The 25,015-nt window shown below is 37.7% G+C and overlaps 1 protein-coding gene across 1 annotated transcript in view; it reads left to right on the forward strand.

The window, feature by feature from the left end:
- MED14 (mediator complex subunit 14) overlaps window positions 1-25,015 on the forward strand; it is an 86,867-nt gene that overhangs the window by 10,609 nt on the left and 51,243 nt on the right. Inside the window, exons 4-12 of the mRNA XM_025372379.1 lie at window positions 10,681-10,854; window positions 11,474-11,603; window positions 12,339-12,467; window positions 13,093-13,200; window positions 14,088-14,220; window positions 15,234-15,384; window positions 15,912-16,023; window positions 22,133-22,258; window positions 24,731-24,809. Coding sequence (XP_025228164.1) covers window positions 10,681-10,854; window positions 11,474-11,603; window positions 12,339-12,467; window positions 13,093-13,200; window positions 14,088-14,220; window positions 15,234-15,384; window positions 15,912-16,023; window positions 22,133-22,258; window positions 24,731-24,809 — 1,142 coding nt within the window. The remainder of the gene's footprint in view (window positions 1-10,680; window positions 10,855-11,473; window positions 11,604-12,338; window positions 12,468-13,092; window positions 13,201-14,087; window positions 14,221-15,233; window positions 15,385-15,911; window positions 16,024-22,132; window positions 22,259-24,730; window positions 24,810-25,015) is intronic.

Consider the following 25,015-nt stretch of genomic DNA (forward strand, 5'->3'; position numbering starts at 1 on the left):
TTGCTAGTATTTTGTTGAGAGGATTTTTGTATCAGCATTCATCAGATATATTGGTCTGTAATTTTCTTTTTTTGATTTGTCTTTGTCTGGTTTTGGTATTAGGGTAATACTGGCCTTGTAGAATGAGTTTGGAAGTTTTCCCTCTTCCACTATTTTTTGGAATAGTTTAAGTAGGATTGTTATTAGTTCGTCTTTAAATGTTTGGTAGAATTCAGTAGTGAAGCCATAAGGTCCTGGGCTTTTCTTTGCTGGGAGACAAATTATAATTAATATAATGAATTATAGCTTCAATCTTGTTACTTGTTATTAGTGTGTTTGGGTTTTGAATTTCTTCATGGTTCAATCTTCACAGGTTGTATGTGTCTAGGAATTTATCTATTTCCTCTAGATTTTCCAATTTATTGGCATGTAGTTGCTTACAGTAGCCACTAATGATCCTTTGAATTTCTGTGGTATTAGTTGTAATGTTTCCTTTTCATCCCTGATTTTATTCATTTGGGTCTTCTCTCTTTTTTTCTTTGTGAGTCTGGTTAAAGGTTTGTCAATTTTGTTCATTGTTTCAAAAAATCAACTTCTTGTTTCATTGATCTTTTGCATTGTTTTCTTCATTTCAAATTCATTTATTTCTGCCCTGATCTTTAGGTTTCGGGTTTCTCTTGCTTTTATAGTCTTTAAGATGCATCCTTAGGTTATTTATTTGAAGTTTTTCTTCTTTTCTGATGTAGGCACTTATAACTATAACTTTCTTTCTTAGTGCTGCATCCCATAGGTTTTGGTGTGTTGTGTTTCCATTATCATTTATTACAAGAAATTTGTAAATTTTCTTCTTAATTTGTTCATTGACCCACTGTTCATTTGGGAGCATATTGTTTCCGTGTGTTTGTATAGTTTCCAAAATTCCTCTTAATGTTTTCTAGTTTTATTCCATTGTGGTCAGAGAAGATGCTTGATATTATTTCAGTTTTTCTAAATGTTTTAAGATTTGCTTTGTGGCCTAACATATGGTCTATCCTTGAGAATGATCTATATGCTGAGGAGAAGAATGTGTATCCTGCAGCCTTTGGATAAAATGTTCTGTAAATATCTATTAGGTTTATTTGTTCCATAGTGCAGATTAAGTTCCATGTTTCTCTGTTGAGTTTCTGTCTGGGAGATCCGTCCAGTGCTGAAAGTGGGGTGTTGAAGTCTGCAGCTATTATTGTATTGACATCTTGCTCTTTAATAATATTAGTATTTGGTTTATGTATCTGGGTGCTCCAGTGTTGGATACATATATGTTTACAATCATATCCTTTTTCTGAATTGACTCCTTTATCATTAATGACCTCGTTTGTCTCTTTTCATAGTTTTTGTCTTGAAATCTATTTTGTCTAAGTATAGCTACTCCTACTCCTTTTTGGTTTCCATTGACATATAAATCTTTTTCCATCCCTTTATTTTCAGTCTGTGTATGTGTGTCTTTATAGGTGAAGTATGTTTCTTATAGGCAACAGATCATTGAGTCTTGTTTTTTTAAATCCATTCAGCCACTCTGTGCCTTTTTATTAGAGAGTTTAGTTCATTTACATTTAGTGTTATTATTGATAAGTAGAGATTTACCCTTGCCGTTTTGTTGTTTTCTAGTTGTTTTGTGGTCTTCTCTTCCTTTTTCCCTTCCTTCTTATCTTCCTTTTAGTGAAGGTGATTTTCTCTGGTGACATGATGTAATTTCTTGTTTTTTATTTTTTATATCCGTTGTATTTTATTTTATTTTTTTTCTGAGACGGAGTCTTGCTTTGTTGCCCAGGTTGGAGTGCAGTGGCGCAATCTTGGCCCACTGTAACCTCTGACTCCCAGATTCAAGCGGTTCTACTGCCTCAGCCTCCTGAGTAGCTGGGATTACAGGCGCATGCCACCACGCCTGGTTAATTTTTATATTTTTAGTAGAGACGGGGTTTTGCCTCATTGGCCAGGCTGGTCTTGAACTCCGGACCTCAGGTGATCCACCTGCCTCGGTTTCCCAAAGTGCTGGGATTACAGGCGTGAGCCACTGCACCTGGCGCATTGTGTGTTTTTTGATTTGAGGTTACTGTGAGGCTTGCAAATACTGTCTTATAACCCATTATTTTAAACTGATGACAACTTGACACTGATTGCATAAACAGACACGCAAAAAGAAAACTAATGAAAACTCTGCAATTTAACTTTATCTCCCTCCTTTTTAACTTTTTTGTTTCTCTTTAGTTCTTATTGTCTTGAAAAGTTCTGTATCTTCAAAAGTTGTTGTAGTTATGATTTCCTGTTGGTTTATCATTTAGTCTTTCTATTTAAGATAAGAGTAGTTTACATAGTACAATTACAGTGTTATAATATTCTGTATTTTTCTGTGTGCTAACTGTTACCAGTGAGTTTGTACCTTTAGATGATTTCTTCTTGCTTATTAATATACTTTTCTTTCAGATTAAAGAACTCCCTTTAGCTTTTCTTGTAGGACAGGTCTGATGTTGATGAAATCTCTCAGCTTGTTTGTCAGAGAAAGTCTTTATTTCTCCTTCATGTTTGAAGGATATTTCCACCGGATATGCTATCCTCGGGTAAAAGTTTTTTTTCCTTCAGCACTTTAAATATGTCATGCCACTCTCTCCTGGCCTGTAAGATTTCCACTGAAAAGTCTCCTGCCAAACGTATTAGAGAGCTCTGTTGTATGTTATTTGTTTCTTTTCTCTTGCTGCTTTTAGGATCCTTTCTTTATCCTTGACCTTTGGGAGTTTGATTATTAGATGCCTTGAGGTAGTCGTGTGGGTGCTAAATCTGCTTGGTGTTCTATAATCTTCTTGTACTTGAGTGTTGATATCTTTCTCTAGGTTTGGGAAGTTCTCTGTTGTTATCCTTTTCAATAAACTTACTACCCCTATCTCTCTTTTTCTGCCTCCTCTCTAAGGCCAATAATTTTGAGATTTGTCCTTTTGAGGCTATTTTCTAAATTTTGTAGGTGTGCTTCATTCTTTTTTGTTCTTTTGTCTCTTCTGACTGTGTATTTTCAAATAGCCTGTCTTCAAGCTCACTAATTCTTTCTTCTGGTTGATCAACTCTGTTATTAAGAGATTCTGATACATTCTTCAGTATGCCAATTGCATTTTTCAACTCCAGAGTTTCTGCTTGATTTTTAAAGCAATTATTTCAATCTCTGTTAAATTTATCTGATAGAATTCTGAATTCATTCTTTGTGTTATCTTGAATTTCTTTGAGTTTCCTCAAAACAGCTATTTTGAATTTTCTGTCGGAAAGGTCTCATATCTCTGTTTCTCCAGGATTGGTTCCTGGTACCTTCTTTTGTTCATGTGGTGAGGTCCTGTTTTCCTGGATGATCTTGATGCTTTTAGATCTGGGCCTCAAAGAGTTAGGTATTTATTGTAGTCTTTGCAGTCTGGGCTTGTTTATGCCTGTCCTTCTTGAGGAGGCTTTCCAGATATTTGAAGGTACTTAGGCCCCAAGCTCAATAATGCTGTGGTTTTTGCTGACTCATAGAGGTACTGCCTTGATGGTCTTGGATAAGATCTGGAAGATTTCTCTGGATTACCAACCAAAGGCTCTTGTTCTTTTTCCTTAGTTTCTTCCAAACAAAGTCTTGCTCTTTGTGCTGAGCCACCTGGAACTGGGGGTATGGTGATGTAAGCACCCATATGGCCACCACCACTAGGACTGCACCAGCTCAGACCTGAAGTCAGCACAGCACTGGGTCTTGCCCAAGGCCCAGTGTAACCACTACCTGGCTACCACTTACCTTCACTCCAGGCCCTAGGGCTCTATGATCAGTAGGTGGCAAAGCCAGTCAGGTTTGTGTTTTTCAGGGTGGCAAGTTTCCCCAGGCTTTGGGTGAGCCCAGAGATGCTGTCTGGTGGCAGAGATTAGAGTCAAAAACCTTAGTAATTTGCCTGATATTCTTTTCTTACTGTGGCTAAGCTGACATTCAAACCACAATACAATTTCCTTCCTGCTTTTCCCTCCCCTTTCCACAGGCAGAGGAGCCTCCCGCTTTGGCCATCACCGGCCCATGGGAGGGGTTCTGCTAGGCCACCACTGATGTTCGCTTAAAATCGAAGGATTCTTCAGTTAGCTTGTGGTGAATACTGCCAGGCCTGGGACTCATCCTTCAGGGCAGTGGGCTTCCCTCTGGCCCTGGGGAGGTCCAAAAATGCTGTCCAAGAGCCTAGGCCTGGACTTGGGGACCCCAAGAGCCTGCTTATGCTGTACCCCACTTTGGCTGAGCTGGTACCTAAGGTGCAAAACAAAGTCCCCTTTACTTTTCCCCCTGCTTTTCTCAAACAGGAGTCTTTCACCATAGCCACTATAGCTCTGAATGTGCTTGGTCACACCTGAAGTCAACACATCTCAGAACCCAAGGTCCATGGCATACTACCTGGGTATCACTGCTGGTTATTCAGGGCCCAAGGGCTCTTTTATTCAGCGGGTGATGAATCCTGCCAGGACTGGGTCCTTTCCTTTAAGGCAGCAGGTTCCCTGCTGGCCCAGGATGTGTCTTTGTCATCTGTGAGCTAAAGCCTGGAATAGGGGCCTCACTACTCTGCCTGGTGCCCTGTCCTACTGTGGCTGAGCTGGTATCCAAGATGCAAGACGAAGTCCTTTTTACTCTTTGCTCTCTTCCTCAAGCAGAAGAAAGGAGTCTCTTTTATTGTCACAAGCTGCGCTGCCTGGGGTTTGTGGAAGGGTGGTGCAAGCACTCCCTTAGGCCCCCAGCTGGTGTATCCCTAGGTCATGTACCACCTAGTCCTCTGGCTCTGAGCCCAGCCTAGCACTAGGAGTTGCCTAGGAATTGCAGTATTTGTGTCCTAGACTGCCTTTCATGTTTACCTAGGACTCCAGAGTACTTTGGCCCATATTAGCAAGGCTTGCGGAGAAACTCAAGTTCTGACCGCTGCGATGGGCAATTCTCTGGCCAAGGCTGGTTCAAATGCTCCTTCTGGCCAAGTACAACTTTGCTTTCCACTATGACAGGGCAGCACTGAGTTCAGTGTAAAGTCCCCCAATCACTGTTCTCTCCCTCCCTTAAGTGCAGGGCCTCTGCTGGAGTAGCGGGGGAGGGGCAGTGTCAGCGATTCAAGACTGCCTCTCCTGCCCTTCTCAATGCCTCTTTCAGTGATATGAAGTTAAAACCAAGTACTGTGATGGCTTACCTGATTTTTGGTTTTTGTAACAGTGCTTTTCTGCGTGCAGACAGTAAAAATTTCATGTTCCTGGAGAGGGGGTGACTAGTGTTGGCTTGTATTCCACTATCTTGCTCTGACCCTCTCAGCATTTTTGTTTTCTGAATGTAGATACAGATGTGTTTATGTCAGGGATACAGTCCGTCAATGAGAATTAGAGGGATTGTTCATGTTTCAACCTAATGATTATTTAACTAGTTTTATTAGAGATTCTTGATAATGATCTTTAGCCATGCCAGATGTGTTATGAGTATATAGATCCATAGTTTATAGAACTCTGACTAATGGTAAAACAACCTGGATAATGTTTTGCCTAAGAAAAAGAGAAAATATCTCTCATTCTCCTGGAGATTTTTTTCAGTAGCTTTATCGAGCTATCATTTACATACCATACTATTCACCCACTTAAAGTATACAATTCAGTGGTTTTTGTTAATTCACAGATATGTGCAACCTTCATCACAGTCAATTTTAGAACATTTTAATCACCTCAGAAAGAAAACCTGTGCCCTTTAGTTGTCACCCCCAGCTCTCCTCTAGCCCTAAGCAGCCGCTAATCTACTTCGTCTCAATAGATGTGCCTGTTCTGAACATTTCATATAAATGGAATCAAATGTGTTGTGTTGTGATTGGCTTCTTTAACTTAGCATTTTTTTTTTAGTGTAGTATTTTCAAGATTGATTCATGTGGTAGCATGTGTCACTACTTCATTCCTTTTTATGGCTGAATTGCATGGATATACTACATGTTTGTTTATCTGTTCAGTTAATAGGCATTTGGGTTGTTTCCAGTTTTGGATTATTATGACTAATGCTGTTGTAAATAGTCATGTCCAACTGTCTGGATGTATGCTTTTATTTATCTTGAGTGTATACCTAGGAGTGGGATGGCTAGGTCATATGGTAACTCTTTGTTGAACTTTTTGTGGAACTGCCAGACTTTTACAAAGTGGCCACACCATTTTACGTTTTCACCAGCAATGTATGGAAGTTTAGTTTCTCCACATCCATGCCAACACTTGTTGTTACTTGACTTTTTGAGTCTAGCCATCCTAATAGGTATGAAGTGGCATCTCATTAAAGTTTTAATTTGTATTTTCCTAATGACCAGTGATGTTGAACATGTTTTCATGTGCTTATTGGCCATTTGTGTGTCTTGTTTAGAGAAACATTTATTCAGTGTTAAATTCTAAAGGAGATTATTATTAAACATATTCACAGCTGGTGTGTGAATACTTAAAAATAACATGGATTAGTTCTTGTGAACTAAGACTGTCTATGTGAATGGATTCACTAATCAGTTACTCAAAACTCAAGTTTTATCTTTTTTTTTTTTTTTTAAGACATGGAGTCTCACTCTGTCATCCAGGCTGGAGTGCAGTGGTGTAATCACAGCTCACTGCAACCTCGAACTTCTGGGCTCAAGCAGCCCTCCCACCTCAGCCTCCCTGAGTAGCTGAGACCACAGGCACACACTACTGTGCCCATCTAATTTTTAAAAAGTTTTTGTAGAGTTGGGGTCTTACTTGGTTGCCTAGTTTCGAACTCCTGGCTTCAAGCAATCTTCCCGCCTCCACCTCCCAAACTGCTGGGGATTACAGGTGTCAGCCACCACACCCAGCCACGTTTTATCTTGATTAATTATATTTCTAAGTTCAAGAAATGTAGCTGAAGCTAGTGTATTTTGAGTTCAGTGAAGTAGTTTAGATAGTGTTTCATTCATTGTTTATATTTAAGTGGAGCGATAGGGGCTGGATAACTGTGGCATCCCAGTAGGGTTGATGCATGTCTTTCTGCTGGGGAGGTCTTTGGTACTCTTTGAGCTTGACTTTGGTCTGATAAGCATTTTTATAGTGACCTGAGTTAAGGGAGATATGAGATGGCCTAAATCTGAGTAAAAGCCTGTTAAAAATTTGAGAATGTATTAGCAGTGTCATGACTGTTGATAAGAAGTTAATGTTGGTGGCATTGATAGAAATTCATTGTACTAGTCATAGAAGGTAGCATTTTTACTGGACCGTGCTGTATATTGGGTCTAACTAAGAATTAGAAGAAATATTTTTGTTGTTGTTGTTTCACTTCTTCTGATTATTGACCTTTTGGGCAAGTGTCTTAACCTAAGCCTCAATTTTCTCATCTCTAAGCTCATAGTAATTATCTGATTGTACTTCCTAGAGTTGCAAAAATCAAATAAAGTGTTTGAAAACACTAAGAAATTGTAGAGCACTGTGTTTTTGTGATGTTGGTATTAATTCTGGGTACTATGTTTTAAGTTGGCCACTGACAGCCTGTTCGAAGGACATGAGAGAGAAAACTTTAAGTATTGTTCTAGAATAGAACTAGAAGATGGCCGGGTGCAGTGACTCACACCTGTAATACCAGCACTTTGGGAGGCTGAGGCGGGTGGATCACCTGAGGTCAGGAGTTCAAGACCAGCCTGGCCAGCATGGTGAAACCCCGTCTTTACTAAAAATACAAAAATTAGCTGGGGGTGGTGGTTCACCCCTGTAATCCCACCTACTGAGGAGGCTGAGCCAGGAGAATTGCTTGAACCCGGGAGGCGGAGGTCACAGTGAGCAGAGATTGTGCCACTGCACTCCAGCCTGGGGGACAGAGCGAGACTCTGTCTCCAAAACAAAACAACAACAACAACAACAACAAACAAACCATGAACTAGAAGATAAACGTTTTAGTGAGGTATTTTTTAGCTCTGTGATGAGCTCTACTAGTTTAGGTATCCTCATGAAATGCATTGGGTAGAAAACTGATGGAAAGGATTTCTGTATTGGGCATGAAGTTGACCTGTATCTCATAATGGGTGTTTTGGAGTGTTTTCTATGTTCTTTCTAGGCACTGTTCTAAAGGTTTTTTATGTGTTAACTCTTTTTTTTTCAGTTGATATATCATAGTTGTACATATTTTGGGGGTACATGTGATATTTTGATACATGTACATAGTGATCAAGGCAGGATAATTGGGATATTCATTACCTCAGACATTCTTCTTTGTGTTGGGAATGTTACAGTTCTTGTTGTTTTGAATATATAATAAATTACTGTTAATTATCATTTCCCTACTCTACTATCAAATACTAGAACTTATTCCTTTTAACTGTATTTTTGTACCAACTTTTCTTCATACCTCCTCCCCCGTTCCCAGCTTATCCTAACCAGCATTCTACTCTCTACTTCCATGATATCCACTTTTTTAACTCTCACGTATGAGACAGAATGTGCAATATTTGTCTTTCTGTGCCTGGCTTATTTCATTTAACATAGTGACCTTCACTTCACAGTGAACACACTGCCATGCTGTTGCAAATGGCAGGCTTTCATTCTTTTTTATGGCTGAATGGTATTCCATTGTGTATATGTACTGTATTTTCTGTATTCATCTGTTTATGCACCCTTGGGTTGATTCTGTATCTTGGCTATTGTGAATAGTGCTGCAGTAAACCTGGGAGTGCAGGTGTCTTTTTGGTATGCTGATTTCCTTTCTCTTGGATATATACTCAGCAGTGGAATTGCTGGATCTTATGGTAATTCTATTTTTAGTGTTTTGTAGTTGTTGTTTGTTTGTTTTTTGAGACAGGGTCTCATTCTGTCACCCAAACTGGAGTGCAGTGGCACAGTCATGGCTCTTTGCAGCATCAACCTCCTGGGCTCAAGTGATCCTCCCTAGTAGCTGTGACCACAGGCATACACCTCTATGCCAGGCTAATTTGTTTGTTTTTTAATTTTTTGTAGAGACAGGGTCTCCCTATGTTGTCCAGGTTGGTCTGCAAGTCCTGGGCTCAAGCAGTCTTCCTGCCTTTGCCTCCCCAAACGCTGGGATTACATATGTGAGCCACCACACACAGCCTATTTTTAGTTTTTTTTTTTTTTTTTTGAGGAACCTCCATAGTGTTCTCTGTAGTGGCTGTAGTACTTCACATTCCCACCAACAGCATGAGGATTCCCTTTCCTCCACATCTCCACATCCTCACAAGCATCTGTTGCATCTGTTATTTTTTGTCTTTTTGATAATAGTCATTTTAACTGGGATGAGATGATATCTCATTGTGGTTTTTATTTACATTTCCTTGATGATTAGTAATGTTGCATTTTTTTCGTAATACCTTTTGGCCATTTGTATGTCTTCTTTTGAGAAATGTTTATTCAGGTATTTTGCTCATTTTAAAAATGGAGTTATTTGGCTTTATTTTGCTATTGAGTTGAGTTCCTTATGTATTTTGGATATTAATCCCTTGTCAGATGGATATTTTGCAAGCGTTTTTTCCTGTTCTGTGGGTTGTCTCTTCATACTGTTGATTATTTCTTTTGCTGTGCAGAAGCTTTTTAGCTTGATATAATCTCTTTTGTCTATTTTTGCTTTTGTTGCTTGTCTTTTTTTGTTTGTTTTTGAGATGGAGTCTCGCTCTGTTGCCCAGGCTGGAGTGCCGTGGCGTGATCTCGACTCACTGCAAGCTCCACCTCCTGGGTTCACGCCATTCTGCTGCCTCAGTCTCCCGAGTAGCTGGGACTACAGGCGCATGCCACCACGCCCCACTAACTTTTTTGTATTTTTAGTAGAGATGGGGTTTCACTGTGTTAGCCAAGATGGTCTCGATCTCCTGACCTCGTGATCTGCCTGCCTCGGCCTCCCAAAGTGCTGGGATTACAGGCGTGAGCCACCGCGCCCAGCCCAGGCTAATGTCTTAGAGCATTTTCCCAATGCTTTTTTCTAGTAGTTTCATAGTCTCAGGTCTCACGCTTAAGCCTTTAATTCATTTTCAGTTGATTTTTGTATAGCGTGAGAGATGGGGGTCTAGTTTCATTCTTTTGCATATGGTTATCGAGTTTTCCCATCACCATTTATTAAAGAAACTGCCCTTTCCCCAGTGTATGTTCTTGGTGCTTTTTTGGAAAATGAGTTGGCTATGTGTGGATTTCTGTGTTCTCTATTTTGCATTAACTCTTAATCCTGAGAACAACTTTATGTGATTGGTAATCATGATCACCTCCATTTTACAGCTGAAAAAACTGAGGCACAAAGAGGTTAAGTTACTCGCCCAAGGTTACAGGGCTAGTAAGTAGTAGAATTAAAATGGAGAACAAGGCAGTCTGGGTCTAGGAGTACATGCTTTTAACTCCTTCATTACCAACCAACTCTGGAAGTCTGTAAGAAGAAAAAACCATTTTATTCTACTTATTTTTCCTAACATTGATATTATGTATGTGTTATGTTAAGAATGGATAAATGAATTAGAAAGCTTTTACTTAAAGTGACAGAAAATTATTGCTCTTAATATCAAATACAAATGTATTAAATATTTCTTCTTCAAATTACTGGAGAATGTTTGAAGAACTACTTTGAAATAGGGAAAACTTATTATATTAATTCCCCTTGAAGTTTACTTTGGAATGATTTAACAATATTTAGTGTGAAAAGGAGATAGTTTTCAGGGATGCTTAATACATTTACCCTTTACTTTAAAGATGATTTCAAGCTTTTTAGATCAGCAAGCCATCCTGTTTGTGGACACTGCTGATCGCCTGGCCTCGTTAGCTAGAGATGCTCTGGTCCATGCACGCCTGCCTAGTTTTGCCATCCCATATGCCATTGATGTACTGACTACTGGCTCTTACCCACGGCTGCCAACCTGCATTAGGGTAAGTGCTTTGCCCCCATGTTCCTAAAAACTAAAGGTTTTGCCATTGGGTTGGATTGTATTATTAAGTAGCCCAGCAAAAAACATTGTTAAAACAAACAGTATATATAGTTTGCTTTTTTCTCTATAACTAAAGTTGTACTTTTTTGAAATAAGTTGGGGCCAGATGTGAGTAGATATCAAAATGGGTGAAGGTTTTTTTTTTTCCCCAGGGGAGCGCGGATGTGCAGACATAACATCTATTTCAGATGTGAAAATGCTGCATGCTAGTTGCTTTTTGAAAGTGTTTTAAACTTTTATTGTTTTGGTAGTTTACTGACTTGGTGCCATATTGTATTTTATACTTGTAAGAACTTGTGGAAGTTATCAAGTGATATTTAGTTGCTTTGTAAATAGAGCATAAAGGAGGTCATGTTGTATTATGATCTTAGCTAAATGACCGGAATCATTGTTGCTCTTATGCATGATAGTTATGGCCATTATTTTTGGATGTAGACTGCAGAAATGTGTGTTGAGATTCTCCTAGGTAAAATATGAAAACACTGTATAAAAACAGGAAAAGATTTTTTTTAAAATCCCTTTTCGTACATTATTTACAAATCACTTAAATTTTTTTGCAGGATAAAATTATTCCTCCAGACCCAATTACCAAAATTGAAAAACAAGCCACACTCCATCAGCTGAATCAGATTCTTAGACATCGGCTTGTAACCACAGATCTTCCTCCTCAGTTAGCAAATCTTACAGTTGGTATGTATCTGAAATTTATTTTTTTTTAAGACTTGATGGCCAGGTGCAGTGGCTCATGCCTGTAATCTTAGCACTTTGGGAGGCTGAGGCAGACAGATCACTTGAGGTCAGGAGTTTGAGACCAGCCTGGCCAACATGGTGAAACCCCATCTCTACTAAAAATACAAAAATTAGCTGGGTGTGGTGGCACGCACCTGTAATCCCAGCTATTTGGGTGACTGAGGCAAGATAATTGCTTGAACCTGGGAGGCAGAGGTTGCAGTGAGCCAAGATTGTACCACTGTACTCCAGCCTGGGCGACAGAATTTGCATGTTAGAATATTTTCCTGAACAGCTTTTTGGGTTTTATTCAAAGAAATAGCATTGTGAAGATTTGACTGACAGTTTTATGGTGTTTGATTCTATGACTTGTCAGCCATATCATTTCTCTTTAGTACCCAGAAATACAGTGCTGGTATTTGCAGCTTGGGAGTGGGGCTGGAAAGAGAGAAGGCTCCCCAGAGTTGAGCCTCAAGAAAATATTGTTCATTTATGTTAGAAGAGTTGCCTTTCATTTCTTGACCTGGAAGCTGGCTACTTCTTATTCAGGAACCATTGAATTGTTGGAACCTTATGAAAGAACCTTCAATCTATTTAAAAATTTTTATAAGTAAGACTCAAAGTTCTAGGTCAGGGGGAAGATTCTCATTTTCTAGCAAAGTATACTTCTTTTTCTTCATCTTTTTCTTCTAAAAGCAAATGGCCGGGTGAAGTTTCGTGTTGAAGGAGAATTTGAAGCCACCTTGACTGTGATGGGCGATGACCCTGATGTTCCATGGCGTCTTCTCAAGCTAGAAATTCTAGTTGAGGATAAGGAAACAGGAGGTAAATCATAAGTAGTGATTTAAATCATAAGTATTAATTTAAATGTTTGATATTTTTATATTATTGAAATATTCCCAGCTGGGGATGATGGCTCATGCTTGTAATCACACTACTTTGGGAGGCCGAGGCAGGTGGATTGCTTGAGCTCAGGAGTTTGAGACCAGCCTGGACAATATAGCAAGACCCCATTTTAAAAAAAATTTAAAAATTAACCAGGTGTGGTGTTGTGCTCCTATAGTCCCAGCTACTTGGGAGGCTGGGGTTGGGAGGTGGGAGGATCACCTGAGCCCAGGGAGGTTGAGGCTGCAGTGAGCCATGATCATGCCAGTGCACTCTAGCCTGGGTGACAGAGCAAGATCCTGTCTCTAAAATATATATATATATTCCTGCAAAATAATAAATGTGTGTAGCAATTTATCCTGTAATTTGAAGCAAGTTTTGTAATTGTATCTACCTATTGACCGTGGAAGTTTCAGTGTTTCTCAGAGTACAATGTCAAGTTTCTGTAGATAATTTCAGTGCTTCTTAAAAAAATTCATTGTTATTATGTGCTTCCTTAGTTGGTATAGTGACACATTTGTACACCTATTTGATTAACTACCTTCTTTTCTTCTGCCAATGGAAGATGGGCGAGCTTTGGTTCATAGCATGCAAATCAGCTTCATCCATCAGCTGGTGCAGTCTAGGCTCTTTGCTGATGAGAAACCTCTTCAGGATATGTACAACTGCCTACGTATCCTTCTGATATTTGAGACATGTATTTGTAAGGATTTTGTGGTACCTCTCCCACATTTTTCATTTGTCCTTAGTCTTGTACTGTAGCAGTCTACATTCCTTGCCCCCATCTCCCCCACCCTTTTTAGGGTGCAAATAGAGCCGGAGAACTGGCCACTGTGAAGAATAGTGATATGTTTATAATAAACCAAATTTAAAATTTTACTGTTGACTTTGCAGGTAAAAGCAAAAAGTGATTAGTTAAAAATAGTGTTGTTTGAGGTTGGGCATGGTGGCTCACGCCTGTAATCCCAGCACTTCGGGAGGCTGAGGCGGGTGTATCACTTGAGGTCAGGAGTTCAAGACCTGCCTGGCCACCATGGTGAAACCCTGTCTCTACTTAAAAAAAAAAAAAAAAAAAGCCTGTTGTGGTGGTGAGCACCTGTAATCCCAGCTACTAGGGAGCCTGAGACGGGAGAGTCGCTTGAACCCAGGAAGCAGAGGTTGCAATGAGCTGAGATTGTGCCACCGCACTACAGCCTGGATGACAGAGCAAGACTCTGTCACACACAAGCAAAAAATAATAATAATAAAAAAGTACTGTTTGGTGAAAAAAATAGTACTCTTTGGTCAATCCGTGTTCTCTAAACTATGATAAATTAAGACACAACCCACACTTTATGGTTTTATATTGGTTTAAAATTAAATATAAAACCTTTTTCTGAAATTATGCTATAAATTATAACACTTTTTAGGGTGAGCCATTGGAGAAATAATCATTTCAGAAATTTTCTTCAGAAATTTTTCTCCAGTTTTTCAATAAGAGAGCCTTTCTTAAATGAAGTTTGCCTGTATTTGATTGACTGTTGGTGTAACATATTAATTTTACTTAACAACATCTATCAGATTCTTTCTGTTTATCACTTCAGTTAGAAGTGTTACATTCCCAAACTCTAATGTTAATCCGAGAACGGTGGGGAGACCTTGTACAGGTGGAAAGGTATCATGCTGGAAAGTGCCTCTCCCTCTCAGTTTGGAAGTAAGTAAAATCAGTTCTGGTGGGTTCGTGCTATGACTGTAAATACTCTTTTATTTCTGTTTTTCTCTCATACATCTGATTTAATATACTGTTGACCCCTTGGATAACACAAGCTTGAATTGTGTGGGTCCACTTATATGCAGATCAATTTGCAAGATGCGAAACCTGCGTATAGGGCCAACCTTCCCTATACGTGGGTTCTGCTGGCTGACTGCAGAACTGATTGCAAGACATGAGTTTGCATGGATTTTGGTATTGGGACAGGAATCCTGGAGCCAGTCTTCCAAGTATACCAAGGAATGACTGTATACCAATAGCTATGCACCTCTAGTAAGATGCTTTTGTTTAGTAAGGCCCCATGGTATTATGTAGACCACCTAGGACATCCATAGTTGACACCTGTCGTAGAACATGTTTTAAATCCATAGACATTTACCTATTTGTACTAAGACTTACTATTCTTGAAAAGTTTGAGAGGTTAGTTTACTCTGGACTTATACCAAATTGCTAAAAGACCATTAGGTTAGATTGTTGGATATCATTTTTAAAAACATACATGCTTACCACAGTTTTCTACTTTGAATTGTGCCTGTTAAAAACTTTTCTTTGGGAGAAAATCGGTATTGGACTGTTTACAACTCTCAATTCCCTCTTTGAACTTTATTTGATTCCTGTTTTTCTCCTCACCCCCGAATCTTATTATCCCAAATGACCACCATTTTCTGTAAAGGAGTCAGAGGTGAGTAGATGCCACTTTGAAGACAGGTAGTTTTTGTTTTGGGGTTCTTTTTCGTGTGTGTATATGTTTTATTTTTAAATTATATATCTTAATGCAATAAATCAAATATTGTATTGGATTACAGAATAGCTATCTTCCCATTATTATTCCCTCCACAAACACTGAGGGCCTGCCATATTCCAGGCTCTGGCTAAACTGCACAATGGATTGTCTCTGTTTTATTCTAGAAGTTAACAGACTGTGTTGAAAAAAATTCTTCATTTTTTTTCTTTAGTCAACAGGTTCTTGGGAGAAAAACTGGAACAGCATCTGTTCACAAAGTTACAATTAAAATTGATGAGAATGATGTCTCCAAGCCTTTACAGATTTTTCATGATCCTCCTTTGCCAGCTTCTGATTCCAAATTAGTAGAAAGAGCCATGAAGGTAAAAGATCTCAATATATTTTAATATTGGTTTAAATGAATGTAACTTGCCATTTATCCTTAAACTCTTAGCATAAATTTTTAAAAATATCTAATTCTTCCTAAAACCTTTTATGAAACTTATTTTAAGTAAATGTTACATTTCTTACATTTGTTGTTTTTTTAAAAACATCTGATACTATAATATATAATTTTTAAGATATTCTTTCATATTTTATAATTTAGATCAGATACCATTTTAATTTTAAGGTCTGGCATTAGGGCACCATAACTAATTTGTAATATCTTTGCCTATACTTACCAAAATGTTAACTATAGTTTTTAAGCTATCAATACCATGTAAGTTAATTTTTAACTCAATACCATGTTAGTTAATTTTTAACTTTAAGTTTGCTTTCTATTAGTGGTTAACATTTAATCAATGTGATTCCAAAAGGAAATATTTTGAAGCACAGTAATCTACTGTTGGGCTTTTAAAGTAAAAATATTTAAATTGCATGTATGAATTTGTTGTTCTTATTTATGCAGATTGACCACTTATCAATAGAAAAACTCCTGATTGACAGTGTCCATGCAAGAGCTCATCAGAAGCTCCAAGAACTGAAGGCCATTCTTAGAGGCTTCAATGCCAATGAAAACTGTAGGTTCTTTTAAACTGACATTTGGTTTTCTTTGGTTTAAACTAGTATCCAGTTTTATTTGATGGGAATCTTAATATGTCTTTTTCCTGATATTTTGCTTTTATTGTGGAAGCTGGTATTTCTGCATTTAACTTGTGATCTGCCAAACTTGTCCTAATTTTTCCCTTATTACTTATTTAGCTTGGCCTCATTTTTGAAATATTTGTGTATTGGATTTCCTTAAAACTTTATGAAATGGGGCTGGGCATGGCGGCTCATGCCTGTAATACCAGCACTTTGGGAGGCCGAGATGTAAGGATCACTTGAGGCCAGGAGTTCTAGACAAGCCTGGGCAAAAAATGAGACCCCGTGTCTATTTATAAAATTTTTTAAATAAAAAAGAAAAACTTTATGAAACATGAGCTAACAATTTAATATGAATGATTTAAAAACTTTTTTCTAGTGATAAAACAACAGTCCAAATATTTATAATATACTTGTAAAATATGCCCCTTTGAGTGAAGCAGAATTCATCCCTTGTCTTTTTTTAAAAGTTTTAAAAATTATTAACAGAGTTCAAATAAGAAATGCAGGTACATGGACATAGTGAAAAATCTTCCAAGTTTAATTACCTAGTAAGTATATTCAGAGCTTTGAGGGACAGTCATTTAGAAAGTGAACCCTTTCATTCTAGGAATATAGGTTCACAACATCATAATGAGCATATTTACTATCCCTGCCCCAATTGTTTTTGGCCGTAATTACCTTGTGCCTGCAGTGCACAGTCTTTAATTAAGTTAGATGACGTAAGTGAAGTGCCTTATAAGTAGGAAGTCTTAATAGTACTAGTAACGAAGGTACTTCCTTTTGTCATCACAGAGCCCAGCTCAACCCATTATACTTAAAAAAGCTGCTTCTTAGGTATGTACTAGTAACTCTGAATTAAAGCCACTTTGACAGAAATAGATTTTTAAAAAATTGCCTGAAGGAAAGACAGAAAGTTAGAAAACGAAATGTGCATTTAGAATACATACTCATTCAAAGAAAGTGAAAAGATAGAGGTGAAAAAGGGGATCTAACATAAACCAAAGCATTAGCTTATATTTTTAAAGAGACTAAGGAGAGGGGCAGCCTAACTTAACAAAAATGCAAATATGGGCCTTGTAAAAGAAATAAAGAATCTGCCAGAAATTTGGTGAATGTATTGGTTAGATGTATCTTGGGGGTGCCTGTCCATTAGCCCTATCAGGGTTTAACATTAGCTTCATCAGTACTTCATTATCTTAATTTAATTAAAAGCTTCATTAGAAGGCCCTCCCCTTTAATCCCTCAAGCAAAGATGTTAAATACAGACCTAAAAATTATGATTGGAAAGTATAATTGAAACTCTCACTGGAGTTAGAAAAGCTACTAACCACTGCCCCCTTTTGGTGTTTTTTTCTTAATAGCTTTATTGAGATATAATTCACATATAATTACCTCATTCAGTGGTTTTTACGGAAAGAGTTGTGCAACTATCACTGCAATTTGACTTTAGAACTTTTTTTTTTTTTTTTTGGAGACGGAGTCTTGCCCTGTCGCCCAGGCTGGAGTGCAGTGGCGCGATCTCAGCTCACTGCAGGCTCCGCCTCCCGGGTTCACACCATTCTCCTGGCTCAGCCTCCCTAGTAGCTGGGACTACAGGCACCCGCCACCGTGCCTGGCTAATTGTTTGTATTTTTAGTAGAGACGGGGTTTCACCACGTTAGCCAGGATGGTCTCGATCGCCTGACCTCATGATCCGCCTGCCTCGGCCTCCCAAAGTGCTGGGATTACAGGCGTGAGCCACTGCGCCTGGCCGATTTTAGAACATTTTAATCATCCCAGAAAGAAACTGTGTACCCATTAGCAGTCACAACCCAGTCACCCCTCTCCTTCTCTGTCTCCCTTCTGGCAATCATTAATCTACTTTCTACCTCTATAGATTTGCCTATTTGGACATTTCATATAAATGGAATCATAATGTGTGGTCTCTTACATACTGTTTTTAACACAATTTTTTTGAGGTTCACAGTATGTTTCAACACTTCATTCACTTTTATTGTCAAATAATCCATTGTATGGCTATACCATCTTTTGTTTATCCATTCATCATTGTTGAACATTGGGGTTGTTTTTCTTTTTTGGCTATTGTGGATAATGCTGCTATGAACATTCATGCCCAAGTTTTTGTGTGGACATAAGTTTTCATTTCTCTTGGCTGTACACCTAGGAGTGTAATGGCCGGGTCTTGTGGTAACTCTGTTTAACCTTTTGACGTGTTTAACACCACTTTACAATCTAACCAGCAATGTGGGAAAGTTTCATTTTGTCCACATCCTCACCAATACTTGTTATTGTTTACATTCTTTTATGTGAGGATGCAGTTATCTCAGTAACATTTGTTGAAGACTGTTTTTTCCTATTTAATTGTCTTGTCACCCTTGTTGAAATTCCCCTTTTGTTCTCTCTTTTTTAAGAAATGGGGTCTCACTGTGTTGCCCAGGCTGGTCTTTATCTGTCTGTCTGTCTATCTATCTATCTATCTATCTATCTATCTATCTATCTATTTATCTATCTATGTATCTATTTTAAGTCCATGGCCTGCTGAACAGGCTGGTCTTATGCTCCTGGGCTCAAGCAATCCTTCCACATTGGCCTCCCAAAGTGCTGGGATTACAAGTGTGAACCACCATGTCCACCTCTTTTGTTCTTAAGGAAGAGTTTAAGTATTTTGCAGTCTTAATTTTTGTAATTTTTCAAAACTTCAGTTGTTGAGATTCCAGAAAATAGGGGGTGTGTAATCTTTTGATAGGCTTTAGTTTACTTTAGTATCATCTGTAAACAAGGCTTAGTAAAAAAACGGAGCAAAAACTTGTAAGTTAAAAAATAGAAACCAAAAACTATGATTGCCAAGGGATAAATTACTTTGAAAAATAAACTCAAAGCATATGTTTACATAGGAATGGTTTTGTGTACTGTTCACCTAGGTTCTGAAGATTTCTAAAGAGAAGTCTTCAGAACTCAGGTGTAAAATTCCTTTTTGTAGAAATGTTAGAGATCTGAGTTCAGCTGTCTGCTCTTAAACAAGTCATTTACACTATTTGGGCCATTCTCCTCATCTGAAATTTGAGGATATTATAATAGTCCAGGGTCTTCCTAGATCTTAAACTCTAGTAGGAATGTGCTACACCAGTGGTTTTCAAGCCCTAGGTGTTTTGTAGAGTCCTAGGTGTTAGAGAAGGGTGCCTTAGGGACTATAATTTGGAAGGAAGGGGGAAGCTTGCATGCGGGGTTGATCTCCTCAGTTCTGCTTTAATCAGGACAGTTCTAGAAATGAGGACTGCTAGAGGAAAGGGTCTGCCGATGCACCATTTTAGAGCGTGTGCTTTAACTTGTTTTTAAAATTCACATGCATGCATTTATACTCTCCATGTAGTCTTACTTGATCCTTTTTTGATGGGTGAGCATGCTTTATTAAGATCCCTACTGGAACCAGGGACTACATAGTCTATTCTTAGAATCCCTTAGTGCAGTCACCCTTAAATCAGCTGGCTTTTCTTTTAACACCTAACTGGAATAACCCAAGGAAATGAGTAGCTCAGAGAATGGAGCATTTCAAGGGAAGGCTAGGGGAAGGCATAGACTTCAGATTTTGAGCAGCTCAGGTATGTGGTTTCGTGGGGGTAGAAATGGTTTAGGGGAGAGGAGGCAGGACTTTGGAGATAAGTTCCAGAAAGGCAGTGCAAGGCACTAAAGGTAACTTGAGATATGGCCCAGTTGGCAGCATTGCCTAACTCTTGAAAGCCAGGGTGCTGCTCCCTTGTGTTGTACTCTACCCTTCAGCGCTTGTAATCAGGGCATCCTGATCAGTTTGGAAGCTATGAACCACACACAGCCATTCCTAATTGAGCTTAGTTGCTGCTCTTCACTCTTCACACTTTATATTACTGTCTGTTCATCCATTCCTCATCTTGTTCTCAATAAATGATAGAAATAAAAGGAGATACGTATGTGTTCTTGCGGGACGAAATAGCAGCAAGTCCTGTCATCTTACACTGCTTTTAATTCCCTCTTCTTTATTTTTTGCAAGTTTCCCCATTTTTGTTTACCTAAAACCTGTTGCCTTTAAATGCTTTAGGGCATTATGTATTTTATTTTCTGTAAAGAAAACTGTGGGCATTGGTGGTTAAAAAATATGTACATCAATTTATGTCTAAGTATTTCTTGTCTTTTGAACTGTGTTCTCTGTATTCTTTGATGCCCTATTTTTCTAAGAATACTCAATTGTGGTAATTACATTGAAATTATAATTGTTACCCCAATTCCCAGAACTAGTTTTGCTCCGTTGCCACACTTTAGAAATGGTTTTGCTTTAGAGAATCCACTCCTACCCTGTCAGGAATTGTAACAGTATGGAAATGTTTCAAAAATCAGTAACTCTGTTTCACATTTGTAATAACTTTTTATTATGTTAACATAGTAAGTTCAGCAAAACATCACTGATTTGAACTAATTTGTCACATTGGTCTGAATTATATGGTAAAAGAAATTTTTGTTTTTGCCCTTTTTGTTCTGTTTTTTTCAGGTCAGAGTTCTGCTGGATTTGCATGTTAAACATTTTGTATACAAATATGTATTAGATGTACAGGTTGAGTATCCCTTATCTGAAATGCTTGAGACCAGAAGTATTTCAGATCTCGGATGTTTTTTTCAGGTTTGGAATATTTGCATTTATACTTACAGGTTGAGCATCCCAAATCTGAAAATCCGAAATCCAAAATGCTTCATTAAGCATTTCCTTTGAGCATCATGTCAGCACTCAAAAAGTTTTGGATTTTGAAGCATTTCAAATTTTGGAGTTGAGGATGCTCACCCTGTGCTTTAAAGCAATTTATTTTTCTCTAATTAAATATATCTTCTGCAATCTTTTACTTCATTAATTTGTTTGATAATTTGTTTGTGTAGACAGTACCAATGGTAATGTCACCCATTTGAATTATTGAAAATTTATAGTAAGAGGTTTTGGTTTGTTTCTTTGATTCAAAACGAATATAGATAATATACATTTGTCGAACACTTTGCTTTTTAAAGCACTTTTACAGCCTTGTCATTTCTTGATCCTAACAACCTGTGGCATAGAGGGGAAGATGTTATTGTCCTTGTTTGACAAAGTAGCAGGCAGAAGCCACGCCTGGTGAAAAGCCTGCATCGCCACTCCCCTCTGCGCCTGCCACGTTACCTCTCCTTCCTGCACCTGTATCGCCATTCCCCTCTGTATCTGCCTTTCTTTTTCTGTGCTGTAGCTTCAGAGGAACTTGGTAACAAGAAGAGCATATTCCTTTTACAACCCCTCAATCTGATCAGCACTTAGTGTGTTTTCAATGTTTTGCTTGTTTACTGGATTTCATTATGTCACTTGCAGAATTAAGAGAAAAGTTAATTGGGCCTGGTGGAAATACTATGAAACTCTAGATCAGGTATATTGTCAGCTTTGGGGATTTGTGTTTAGCAGTTGCCTATGTTCTTAATTCATCTGGGACTTGAAATGGAGTACACAAATGACTTGAAAAAAATTTTTCTTCCTGAGTAATCAATAATGTTTATTAGTTTTCAAGTGTTTCTTTAAACACATGGGCTCTAATTGCCAGAATACCTCTTTTTTATGAAGAATGGCATTGAAAATCATGCGGCCATAAAAGATATTTATTCTGTTTACAAACAACCAGTTTTCTTTCCATTATATAGGAGAGAAAATCCTTAAAAATTAATTAACTTATTAGTAATTACCAAGTGAAAGTAAAACTAGAACTCAGCTCACTGATGAAATTGAATTTTCACTATTTCAACCCTCTTAAAGAAATTTTGGATTTTTTTTGCTGTAGTATTTGAGATGGGCATGTTTGTTTCAAGTCACCTTGAAAATCACTTTCTTTTCTTTTTGAACTACTAACTGACATAATAATACGATTGCAAATTTTGCAAAATCATGTTTTTCCTCTAACATTTAGGATCCTTCAATAGTTGGTTTGTTTGTACTCATTGATTGAGAAATAATTTTTCTGGAAAATATTCAGATGGAAAAGTAATTTTTAATTCTTGATTGTTCAGCTTCCATAGAGACTGCACTCCCAGCTCTTGTTGTTCCCATCTTGGAGCCCTGTGGTAATTCAGAGTGTCTGCACATTTTTGTAGATTTGCATTCTGGAATGTTTCAATTGATGCTTTATGGACTTGGTAAGTTACTAAATGATATAATCATTCAATGTAAGAAAAATTATTTTTAACAAAAAAAAAATAAACATTTTCTGTCATTAGGTATTAGAAAGAATGGTGTATGATGTTCCCCTTCCCGAGTCCAAGTGATCTCATCATGGGGGGGGGGGGGAGGGATTGCATTGGGAGTTATACCTGATGTAAATGACGAGTTGATGGGTGCAGCACACCAATATGGCACAAGTATACATATGTAACAAACCTGCACGTTATGCACATGTACCCTAGAACTTGAAGTATAATAATAATAATAATAAAAAAAGAAAATGTGGCACACATACACCATGGAATACTATGCAGCCGTAAAAAAGGATGAGTTCATGTCCTTTGTAGGGACATGAATAAAGCTAGAAACCATCATTCTGAGCAAACTATCACAAGGACAGAAAACCAAACACCGTATGTTCTCCCTCACAGGTGGGAATTGAACAATGAGAACACTTGGACACAGGGTGGGGAACATCACACACTGGGGCCTGTTTTGGGGTCTGGGGAGAGGGGAGGGATGGCGTTAAGAGAAATACCCAATGTAAATGATGAGTTAATGGGTGCAGCACACCCATAGTACATGTATACATATGCAACAAACCTGCACATTGTGCACATGTACCCTAGAACTTAAAGTATTATAAAATAAATAAAAATTGAAAAAAAAAAAAAAAGAAAGAATGGTGTATGTAGTGTCGAAAGTGGGTATGGAAACAATAACTCTGGCTGATGTCAGTTCCTCAGGGCCGTTTTAACTCTACTTTGGATTTTCTTGTAGCAGATGTTGAACTTTCCAGTATAAAGCATATTCATGTTTGCTTATGTAAAATAATGTTGATGGCCGCTGTTTTTTTAGGTTAACTTATCTGTCCCAGTAGCTCAGTTTCTGTTTTACCACTGGGTGACGTGGAAATTACAACAAGGAATTCTAATGTCATTTGTGGCTGAAGAACATTTTTATTACAGTAGAAACATCTAAGATGACTTGAGGTACAGAATCCTGGAGGAAAGGATTTTTTTTTTCTGGGCTAAACACAGTAGAAATTAAAGTTTGATTTCTTACTTGTTCTGCTACTGAGTTGGTGTTCTGAAATGATGAAATAAGAATTTAGTGTTTTTGTATTGCTACTGGACAATGTTCTTGAATATATTAGGACATCTGCTATTTGAAATTAATATTCAGCTAGAAAGGTTGAAAATAAAGGACTTTCTGGTTATATTTTATAGCCATAGATTTTTTCTATGGGCTGCTCATGGAAAACTGAACTAATTACTTTGAATGACATCACATTTATGATGGCTAAATGCCGCATTTATGAATTACTTTAACTGTGGGTTCCAAATAAGGCAAATGTTATTTGTTATTAAAAACTTATATTTAACTGTCTTCCTGATTATTAACATAGTACATACTCATAAATAAAAAACTTAAACGCACAAAAATTAGAAAAGCAACAGAAAATAGTCTTTTAGGGATGTATGCTTGTCTTAGCAGCTCAGGCTGCCATAACAAAATATCATAGACTAGGTGACTTAACAGAAATTTATTTTATCATAGTTCTGGAGGCCAGAAATTCAAGATCAAGGTGTCAGCGTGGTTGATTTCTGATGAGAGCTCTCTTTCTAGCTTGTATGTAGACAGCTGCCTTCTTGCTGTGTCTTCACATGGCTGAGAGAGCAACTTCTCTGGCCTCCGTTCTTATAAGTCTACTACTGATCCTTCATAAAGTCCCTACCTTCATGACCTCATTTAAACCTAATTGCCTCCCAAAGACCCCTTCTCCAAATACCATCACACTGAGGATTAGGGGTTCAACATATGGATCTTGGAGGGGACATAGTTGACCCCATAGCAGTGCTTTTCTAATTTTTTCTATACTTTGTCCCCATTAATCAAAATCATTTTGTGTCTTGCTTTTTTTGCTCATTATTTACTAGCATTTTCTACTGTCATTAAAAATTCTAACTGACTTAATTTGCAAGCTGATCTTCAGCCAACAGCTCTTGCATATGCCAGAGATCATTTGTGTTTCATAAGTAAACATTTCAGTGGAGTTTTTGATTTTATGATTTTTAAGGTTCTAAGTCTAGTAATACTGTGAGTTTTAAATACTTATAATTTAAAAATACTGATTAAGTAGACTAAGAGTTTGGGGAATTAAAATATAGGCAAAAAATGGATTCATGTATTTGTTACTTGTTCTTGCTGCCAGTGTACATTTGCTATTAATTAGTTGTCGTATCTATAATGCTGCCTAAATGTTAAAGAGGGAAAACAAACTAGGTTGGCTTATTTCTCATGATACATTTAGTTTAATTTTTATCTGACTCAAAAACAACATAATTTTCTGCCTTAAACAATAATTTTCATTTGTTTTACACTACTTAGATAAAGGTTTTGTTTCCCATGTAAGCAGTTAATTAATTAGGTGCTTTATTCTGTAGACCAGGCCACTCTGGATGACATGGAGAAGTCTGTGAATGATGATATGAAACGAATCATACCCTGGATTCAGCAACTTAAGTAAGCTTATTTATATAGCTCAAGACTAAAAATGGAAACTTATTTTGACAAGATGTTTTCTTCTCCATCATTACTTTTGGTCAGTCACTGTCCTTAAGGTTTATGACATGAAACTTAAGTGCCTTTTGGTACCTTAGAATCTAAATTATCTTGAAATAGTTCCAAGATGTCAGTTTCTCATATCAAATTCTCCTCTAGAGCAAATA

This window comes from Theropithecus gelada, chromosome X (assembly GCF_003255815.1).
Source record: "Theropithecus gelada isolate Dixy chromosome X, Tgel_1.0, whole genome shotgun sequence".
Taxonomy (NCBI): Eukaryota; Metazoa; Chordata; class Mammalia; order Primates; family Cercopithecidae; genus Theropithecus; species Theropithecus gelada.